The sequence below is a fragment of the Melopsittacus undulatus genome, chromosome Z (genome assembly GCF_012275295.1).
Source record: "Melopsittacus undulatus isolate bMelUnd1 chromosome Z, bMelUnd1.mat.Z, whole genome shotgun sequence".
In the NCBI taxonomy this organism is placed as follows: domain Eukaryota; kingdom Metazoa; phylum Chordata; class Aves; order Psittaciformes; family Psittaculidae; genus Melopsittacus; species Melopsittacus undulatus.
This window is the reverse complement of record NC_047557.1, coordinates 4,644,482-4,654,477: the sequence shown is the minus strand read 5'-3', so window position 1 is coordinate 4,654,477 and position 9,996 is coordinate 4,644,482. Positions and strand designations below refer to the sequence as shown.

Here is a 9,996-nt window from a genome sequence, read left to right as displayed (position 1 = left end):
CTGCATCCTCCTGCACTTTCAGCATCCCAGGTTGTGTCTCAGCCTGCAAGCAGTGTGTGTCTGGCCCAGTGTGTAACAAGTAATTCACCCAAAGCAGAGTCCCCGCAGTATACTGGCAGTCAAGGTCATCTCTCTCTCACCTATGAAGTAGGGAAACAGGGAGTTTGAAACTCTGCATTCCTGATTCATAGGACAACACCATGGTTTTTGGTGCTCTGATCACTGGGTTATTGTTTCACCTGGAGCAAACGTCCGCATCTATATTTTTCTCCCTCTGAAACCCCTCTGACAGCAAGCACTTTGAAGTAATAAGAAGATTCGTGGGTGTGGAGAGCTGGCTAGCGGCTCCTTTATTTCTCAAGTCCAGAGTGGAAAACTTTTGCATTTGCACACCATTACTATTACTTTTATATACATATATAACTCAGTTTTCATCAATTTACTATTCCTTGCTTTGCAATACCAGATTCAGTTCTCTGAAGTGCCAGCCAGCCTTCATTCCCATTTGCTTCAAGGAAGGTCCTGGAGATGCTTTAGGGGAAGCCCAAGCATGCCCTGTTTCAGTCATCTCTGTACTCATGTTCGATGTGTGTACACATGCTAACTTCCTTTTTTTCTTCTCCTTTTCTTTGGCAGTGGCAGATCTGGTTTCTTCTGAACAACTTGCAGCCTCTGGGTGATCAGGACATTGAATTTGGTCAGACAGATACCATTTGCTCCCTTGGATCGTACCTGCCCGTGCTCTCCTCATCCACTCCTGCGGTCCCCTTCCCTCTGATAAAACTCCAGGGCATTGCTGTATTGCTATGGAGCCCAGGGAGACTTTGAGCAGCTCCCGGCAAAAGGGAGGTGAGGCAGACTTTCTGCCAGCCACTGTCACCTCCGTGAAGCCTCCTTCTGCATCCAGCTGCACAGGGGAGACGATGCTGCCCTCAGCGGGCTCGGGGAAAGGGATCGCGGTGAGCAGTGAGAGGCTGGAGCCTGAGGAAGAGGATGAGCTGGGTTCTGGAAGAGACGTGGATTCCACTTCTAATGCGGACAGTGAGAAATGGGTGGCGGGAGATGGCCTGGAGGAACAGGAGTTTTCCATCAAGGAGGCTAACTTCACGGAGGGGAGTTTAAAGCTGAAGATCCAAACCACCAAGAGAGCTAAGAAGCCCCCAAAGAACTTGGAGAACTATATTTGCCCTCCTGAGATCAAAATCACCATCAAGCAGTCTGGGGAGCAGAAGCTTTCCAGAGCGGGGAAAAATAACAAAACAGCTAAAGAAGAGGACAGATCACACTCCAAAAAGAAAGTAAGTCCTATTCTTTCCTTTTCTATCCCTTTCTCGTGAACACAGAGGGAGAGGATAGGATTAAACCTGCTCAAACAATTCATGTCCAAGACATAACCTTTGCAATGCTTATAAATCCCCTCTTGGCTGAAGAGGAGGTAATAGAGAGTGGGTATCATCCTGTACTGTGGGGATGATTTTGAGCTATCCTTCAGATGAATCAATTCAGAAGGGATCAAAAGTTCAGCTGGGCTATTCTATTTTCATGTGTAATTGAGATTTAAGATTAATCATTACATGAGTGATAAATGAAGGAGACCACTTCTGAACTGCTTTGTGTCTAAGCACTAATGTTCAAGCCTTTTGCGGTTAAAGCTTTCAACTACATTTTTAAAATACAGGTATTTGCACAGTGAACAATTGAATCCATTCCTGTATACCGGGCAAAGGGCTCCATTATTCTTGATTACAGCATTGTGCTAGCAACACTATAGTTATGCTTCAGAAAATACTTCCATTACAAGTCTCATTTTCTCCTAGATGCATATCATTTTCTTGAAATATTCTTCTGGAGAGAAATTTTTGGTTCTTTCAATTCAAGTAAAAATTGTTTTTATTTTTTTTTTTTTTCATTTAGTCAAGGAGAGGAAGAGGGAGGGGAAAAATATTTTTTCTTTTTACAAGCTCTTTTCAGGAGCACTTTTTGTTTTGCTGTTGATTTTTCAGCAATTATGTCCCCTACACTTTAAATGAACTTAGTTTGTGTGTTTTAACCAGCACTGGTGTGGGTTGGGATAACTGGTGACTATCATGTTATTTTGGGTGTAGTGGTGTTTTATATCCTAGGTGTTTGACAAAGGAGCTTTGGTTGGGTTGAGGCATTATCATAGTACAAATACTTCACCTCTGTCTCCTTAGTAACATGTGGGCATCATGATGAGTTCAGACAGGAACACAGATCTGATGACTCATGAGTATCTCCCAAACCTGGACAAATCCATCACATTCAAGTAGGTGTCCACTGGTTACAGCTTAGGGCATGACTTGGCTTTCCTATTCAAGCAGCTTGGATCCCTCTCTGTGCAGAAGATCCCCACTTCTCCCATACCTTATACACTTGATGGATGTTTGAAGGGCTACTCGAAGCCTTGAGAAGGCTAATTGCATATGGCTCTCCTTGGAGACATTGTCCTTGACAGAATGACTTAGATCAGAATTCCTCTAACTCTTAATCACTTTTTGAAACATCAACATTTTCCATTGCTTCAAGGGAAGGCACAGGGAGGTTAGCACTGCTCACTCTGAAAGTAATTTTCCTAGAAGGTGAACATGAAAAAAACAATCCCCTGCCCCAACTAGTTTTTTTTTCTTAGAATCCAGCTAAATGGCATACTTCATGTCCATGAAAAAAAATAGCTTTTTAGAACAGCAAAATTTTGAGGCCATAAAATACTGAGAAGAGATTTTCCTACCTACTGAGAAGGATGAACTGTTGTCTTAGCACAGAAAGATGTCTTATTTCCTCTTCTTTTTCCTCCCTGAATACTTGCAGAGGTCTCAGGAGAACTAGTGGTTGTGTGAGACCATGCTCATTGACAGCAAAGGTGTCACAAGCAATTCCTCAATGGCCATACAGGGAGAAAAAGACTTGCAAACCACCGGCTAACATGCATGGACCATGGAGAATATTACTGCTTAAAAATTGGAGCTTTAATTTCTGTTTATGACTTAGTCTATGGAAGGTACATTCATTCTTTCATGTGGACATCCAAAAAGGTTAAATGAATGGAGAGAGACTTTTTACAAGGGGAGGTAGTTACATGCCAAAGGGGAATAGCTTTAAGCTGAAAGAGTGTAGATTTAGATTAGACGTTCTTCCTAATGTCTAATTTAAATCTACAGGTTGCCCAGAGAAGCTGTGGTTTCCTCCTCCCTGGCAGTGTTCAAGGCCAGGTTGGACAGGGCTCAGAGCAACCTGCTCTAGTGGAAGGTGTACCTGTCTATGGTAGGCTGTTGGAACTGGATGAGCTTTAAGGTCCCTTCCAATCCAAACTAGTCTGTGATTATATGAATAAAGTATAAGAAATCTATGTGCAAAAATCCCTAACCCCAACAATAACAAAAAAAAAACCACCTTGTAGTGTGGTTACACTCAGGGTGAGGCTTTAATTGCAGAAAGATAAGGTGTTTGAAAGAAGCAGATCATGGCCCAAATGTGCCTGCATCCAGTTTGCACTTGTGCTGTGAGGTGTGGGCTGGCTGGTACTGTGTTCACACTCTGTGCACAGGCTGGAAGTGTTCTGGGACAGTGCTGGCCTAATCTGGCCATTAAAACAAAACAAAACAAAACAAACCCCAACCCAGCAGGTGGATGCTCTGAGCAGATGGGGAGAGGGCTGCTGCACTGGCACATCCATTAGCATAACACCCAACGGCTGCTGTGCGGCAGCTGCTGGGCCAGGGCTGGGGCAGAGGAGTCCCCATCAGCGATCTGGAAGATCCCAGTGCTGTAATCCCAAAGGATTTGATGCCTGGAGACCTTCAGCCTGCATGGCAAATAACCAGGATGGTAAATAACCTGCATCCCTGCAGCTGAAGGGATTTGGTGCATGGCTGCCTCTTAACTTGTGGGTTGCAGCATCAAGCTTTGCCTGTGAGCATCTTATATGAAGGGATGATGGAAGGTATTACAGACGAAGGAAGTTGGAAATTAGTGCGAGAATGGTTCCAGTGCTGGCAGTGAGATTGCTTTCATGGCAGTTACAGCAGTTTTGGGGGGAAAATGGCTGGGAGTAAACAGCAAGTTGAAACTCAAATGGAGCTGAAGATGTCTGGTCCACCTGTGGGTTTCCCTGGCAGAGAGGAGCATACATATACCTACTGCATGTACTTGATTCTAGCGGTTTTGATATCTCAGAGTTAGGCTGTTTGATTTCCTATTGCTTTAATCAGCACAAACTCAAGCAATGCAGCTACTGGCAGCAGCAACAGGGAGCAAAGACCTAAAACTGTGGGGCAGATCTTCAGATGGCATTGTGCCACTGTCCCCTGTGGATTTTTGCCAGAAGAGTTTGGCTCAATGGACACAATTCCCTTGTGCATGGGAGCAGCATTATTAATTGAATTTACTACCTTCCTTATGGATGCAGAGCATATATACAGGTCCCACAGATCCCTGTATAAGGACGAAGAGCTGAGCCTAACCTGAGCTGCAAGTGCCATGCTTGTGTCTCTGGGGGGTGGGAGTCATTGTCATCCATGGAGCCTCATGGAGTAGCACCTGAATTTATCTTTCCCCTCGAGGAGGAGCAAACTGTTATCAGAACTTGAAAAATCACTCAAGTTTCTTGCATAATAATTTCAGCCACATCTTTAGTAGTCCCCAGTGCTTTGAAATACCACTTCAGCATTCTTGCAGGAGTTTCAATACACACAGCACAGAGGGCAAGTAATGAAAACATGGAAGCAATTTAAGTAACAGCATGTGGGTACACAAAGAGCTGGTAATGCCAGCAGTGTAAAAGAAGCCTGTGAACTGAGGATACAGCATTTATTCAGTGGCCACTTAGGGAGAAAGAAGATACGCCTGTTCCTGAGCTTTCCAATGCTCTGCTAATTAGGCAATAGGGGCTAGTGCCTGATTTCTAAAGCTGTGGTCCAGGGAGTGGTGGTGATTAGAAGGGGTCCTTGTGGAGAGCCATGATGCTTATGTGCTGAAGCCTGTGATTTTTTGCCTTTGATTCCAGCTGCTACACTATATTAAAAGACATAAACATACATTAAATACTTTCCTCATGTTGCTTTTCCATGTGAGCAATCGCCCCGGGGATGTTATGCGATCATGAATGGGAGGGGAGGGAATCCAGGAGAGGATCTTGCTGGGTGCGGTCGCTGATGCCCTGGGGCGAGTGGGGAGGAAGGCAGGGGATGAGAGTGCATCAGTGTTGGGAATCTCTGCTCTGTCAGCTTGAATGCTTGGCTACAGCCCAGTAACTCTTGGGGTTTCTTTTAACTCCTGACCATGCCGAGTTTCACATCAGCTTCCCCTTCTAAGAGTGAAGGTAGTTTCCTAACCCCTTTCCGAGGGCTGCTCGGTAGGTGAATCGTAGCTTGGGCTGTGTCTGTGGTCACTCATGCAGCAATTGGAAAGTGCACAAGTGTTCTGTAAGCATTTGCTCTTATTTCAACTCTTTGGTTGGAGTGGGCTGAACCCTCGCCACTTCTAAACCCGCAAATGACTCCGTTCCATTTAGTCTGATTGGACAGTGAGGGAAGAAAAAAGCCGGGAGACCAAAGGGTGTCCTTCTGGCACATTGGCAAGCCCTGCTGCCATTGCTGTCCCCCCTGCAGCAGGGTTGCTCGAGTCCAGTGTCCTCAGCATCACCAAAGGTGCCTTTTCCTTTGGGTAGAGAAGCATGCTGTCAGTCTGGAGGAGCACTGAAATCGTGGCACCGAAGGCAATGAAACAATCCATCAGCATTCCCTGCATGTCATGTAACATTTAACAAGCCCCAGATGATTAGTATGTGCCTCATTTTATTTCTTCTTTTTTGTTGTTTTTTTACTTTATTTTTTCCCCTCCCTGCATTTGCTGCTCTATTTTCTCATGTCTGCAAACACTTCATTTTGTCACCCCTTTGTTTCTTTCCAAGCATACCCTGACAAAGTTTCTTTGGAGCTTCCATCATATGCATAACGTCCTGCTTGGGGGGATGTAAACTCTTTTTATTTTTTAATTATTATTACACTGGGGGTTTTTTGTGATGTTGGGGTGAGTGAATAAACTATCACTGAGATATAAGCAGCAACAAGTCAATTGGAAATAAAGCTTCCTTGTATGTAATCAGAAGAAACTGTATCCTTGGATTTTCTTGAAATATATCTTTCTTTTTTCGCCTTGAATTCCTGTAGATATTCGCTGTTTCTCTGCAGGAAGAAACTTTAGCACTTTTCCCCTTGAAATTCAATTTGTAGTCTTCCTTTCCTCTGCCCCACACACTCAGCTTTCTCCTGTGGTTCACCTTTCTTTGAGGACTTTCCAGTTCATATGTTTTCCCTTTGCACCCCTCCTTCTTCCAGAAGATTATGAGAACTTCCCTCTCGTCTGCATCACTGACTGCACATTGCAGTTACTCTTCAGGTTCTCATGTGCATCTGCAGCTCTTGTTGGATTACCCCTGTGCTGGACTCCTCTCTCTGGTGATTTGTGTGCCTGATCATCCAGTTGCTCATAGTGCGTGTTTATTCCTCTTTGCTAAGGGCATCACCATGTGAGATGTCCTCTGAGTCAGCGCTTCCTACTGTGATCCCAAGAGTGCCTCCAGAGTTGATGTAAGTGCTTGCTCCCTGTACTGCCTGTGGCTTGGCAAGGGCAGGTGAAGGCACTTGGATATTTCTGGTGGTACCTGCTTGAATTAACAGCTTTTGATTTACACCTCATTTTTCTTTATTTCCTTTCCCCAGACGATGGAGCCTCCATAACCCCTTCAGCCTGAACCCATTTCTGTTCTTGCTTGGTTCCCATTCTTGCTTGGGAGAACCTTGAGGCTGCTCCAATGATGCTGCTACCTGAAGCTTATGCCAGCAATGTAGACATCAGCCTCTACTCAGGTTATGAAATAAGCCTCAGAAGTTCCAGTACAGTGTGAAAGTCTTCTAGTTGCATTTAAGGTTAAACTGGCTTTTATGAAATTGAGAGACCAGTTCAGAGTTGCTTTAACAAGCATGAGGCTCCTGGCATTTTTACAGTCTTTCTACACAAATATGGGTGCAAAGCTACACAAACTCAGCTCTTTGATATTCAACCCAGGTTTCTTCTTGGCTAGCTTTTCTTTCTACCCCATTGTTAAGGGCATAATGAAACAGCTGCAGTTTGGTGCCCTCCCACCACAACTACCTCAGGCTCCCCCCAAAAACAGAGCAGGAATGAATTTGTTTATAAGAAACTCAGATCTTAAGAAACCAGTTTTGCTGTGAGCTGAGAACTGTTCAGGCCCAGGTTCATCGTGGTACTTGAAGGCACTTGAGGTGCTCAGACTGTGAGCACCCACACAGTCAACTGGAGGAGAATGGTTGCTCCTGAAGGTAGTTCAGTCCTCCCTATGAAGAGCAGGGAGGGCTGGATTCCCAGCTCTTACCCTTCCTTCTCCAAAGCCTACTGGATCAATGTCTGCCCTGCATCATGTCATGGATATTCTGTGACAGGAATAAATCTCTTTTCCAGCTCAGTGCTCTGCCAGAGCCAGATGATGCCCATCTCTCACTGTCTGCTCCCAAGGAATTGTGACTTTTCTCTTTTTTGCATGTAGTCAAGTATTTCTTAAAGAAGCAATTGTCTGGCAGAAGGGATGGGCTGGGGAAATCTAAGCAGGCTTTTACTGCTTAATGCAGAGTGCCAAATGATGAAGACATGCTGTATTTGATTAGCTGCCATATGACCAGGCCTTGTGGAGGCCATCCGTGTCAAGGACAGGTTTTGTTTTGCAGCAGTCACTCCCACAGCTGAGTTTCGATGTCCCTCTGTGACATTTCCTTGTTTGCTTGTGCTGTGCTTCTCTTTTCAAACCCTGACAAAATGTCCCAGGGGCTGGCTTTGGGGTTGAGGAGATGCTTCAGGGAAGCAACTGGGATCAGTTTAGGGAAGATGAGGGTCCAGCTGGATGTCCTACAGTCCCATCACAAAACCACAGGAGGGGGTGGGTGCTGCTCCCAGCAGTCTCATAAAGACCTGGCCAAGTCAGTGCACGCTGGTTGTGTTTCGAAAGCACCGTGGCCTCCAGGCTAACAGAGATGTGCTGGAGACGCAAGACGCTGGCATGTGCACCCAGAGCTGCAAACATCTCCACTGGTTGTGTCTTCATTAGTGGAGTTTTTGGGATGCACAGGGCTGTCAGTTCTTCGTGCACACGCTCACATTCCTCCAGCATCAACTTTTGCATGCAGTGCTCCCTCTCCTCTCCTCTACTTCCAGCTATGCCTGACCACAGATAGCTTCTGATTTACCCCCAGCTTTTTCATCTTCACCCCCTTTTCCATGCACACACACATGCACACCCAGCTAGCTCCCTCAGGTCAGGTCTAATTCTTCACATGCTTCATTCCCAGATAAGATTCTCTCTGCCCACATTTCCTATCATAGGCAGTGGGGTGGCATGATGGACTCATCTTGAGTTCATTCGTGTGGAAAGAGGGGTTTCACCTGATGCCCTCAGCTTGCCTTTTTTCTTTTTCTAAGAGGACTGAAACCTGTGAAAGTTGGTTTCTGACCACTTGCCTCTTGTGTGGCTTCTCTAGTGCCTAATGATGAGTGAACTTGCTGACCAAGCCCTCTTTGAGAACTCCTCAGGAGTCCCTTTCTTTTGGCCATCAAATGATTTGAATAAAACTTTTTTGAATATCATATCTCAAAGATTTCTCTTCTTAAAGCAAATTGGATCAAAATTGGTTAAAATGTTCCAGAAACATTGAGAAGGGGATCAGGCAGGCAGGCAAGGATTTGATTGTGCATTCACATGCACACAAACACAGTGTGATCATGTTAGCCTTGTTTCCTTAGGAAACCAGTCTAAAAATATCTAGAGTAAACATGCTTTGTTTTGGTTTGAAACACAGAGACTTTTCCAGCTCTTGAACCTTAAAGTTACTTCATTTGATATATGACTCCTGAGGATAAATCCCGTTAACTATGTTTTCATAAAAGTGTTATTTTCCATTTCTTGCTCTAACATGAATTAGACCAGCTGCTATTGGATCCTTCATTTTAGGACAAGAATTGCTATTTCTACATCATTGATTGTATTTGGGCTCCGAGCTGTAGGCAGTTGCTATCAGGAATGGGATTCTCAGGTCATGGGGCATGCACCATGGAAGCAGGATTATGGTTCCAAGTAGGTTGGTCAGCCTCAAAAAAACTCTACTTCTCCAGGGTGGTATAAACATAACACCTTGTTATTGTCTGTGGGTTAGCAGTGAAAGGGATAGCAGAAGGAATAAGGTGTCTTACTACAGAAATGAAAGTTGTGGCCACTGTGGAAGATAGCATTGCTGAAGGTGAACACATGGTTATTCAGGTTTGACAGTGAAATGCACGTGTGTTTGCAGAACTAAGTGTGTCTCTATTACTCTTGTTTTAAGTTGGTGTCCCATGTTCCTGTTGTGCATCAATGCCTGCTGTTGGCAGGTCCTGTATGAAGGCATCAGGAGAGCCTGCAAGTTCACAAGCTCTGTAGAAATGAATAGGAGGAGAAATAAAACCATCTTGTCTGTTAGTACACTATGTGAAATAGAGTGATGAGATTAAGTGACTCATTCAAGGAACCTGTTGCAGGCCAGGGTAATACTCAGGTCTGTTTCATTGAGCTGAGGTTGCTTAACCATGACACAAATGAGTTTTCAGGTGGTAGCTTGATCTTCAAGCGTTGGGTACACAGCCCTTCTGGAAGCCAGTCTTCTTCTACTTGTCATTGAAACTGGTGAATTTATTTCAGAATTGTTTACTCTCTGCATCTTCACTGATAGCTTAAAAATGAAATTTATGTCAAAGAAGTTAGACCTTGATGATGAAATGAGGGGGTGTAGTTTTGGGGCCAGCATGTAATCAGTCAATCCAGGTGTCCTTAATAGTCCCTTCTGGTCTGTAAATCCCAAAATATAGTAAGAGTCAAATAAGGAATATTTACTGGAGGACTCATTATCTTCTCATCAGTTTCTCATGGCTCTC

The 9,996-nt window shown here is 44.6% G+C and overlaps 1 protein-coding gene across 1 annotated transcript in view; it reads left to right on the top strand.

Moving 5' to 3' along the window:
- Positions 1–806: 806 nt before the first annotated feature.
- The window catches only part of SETBP1 (SET binding protein 1), a 261,719-nt gene continuing 252,529 nt past the window's right edge, over positions 807–9,996 (top strand). Inside the window, exon 1 of the mRNA XM_031051384.2 lies at positions 807–1,298. Coding sequence (XP_030907244.2) covers positions 807–1,298 — 492 coding nt within the window. The remainder of the gene's footprint in view (positions 1,299–9,996) is intronic.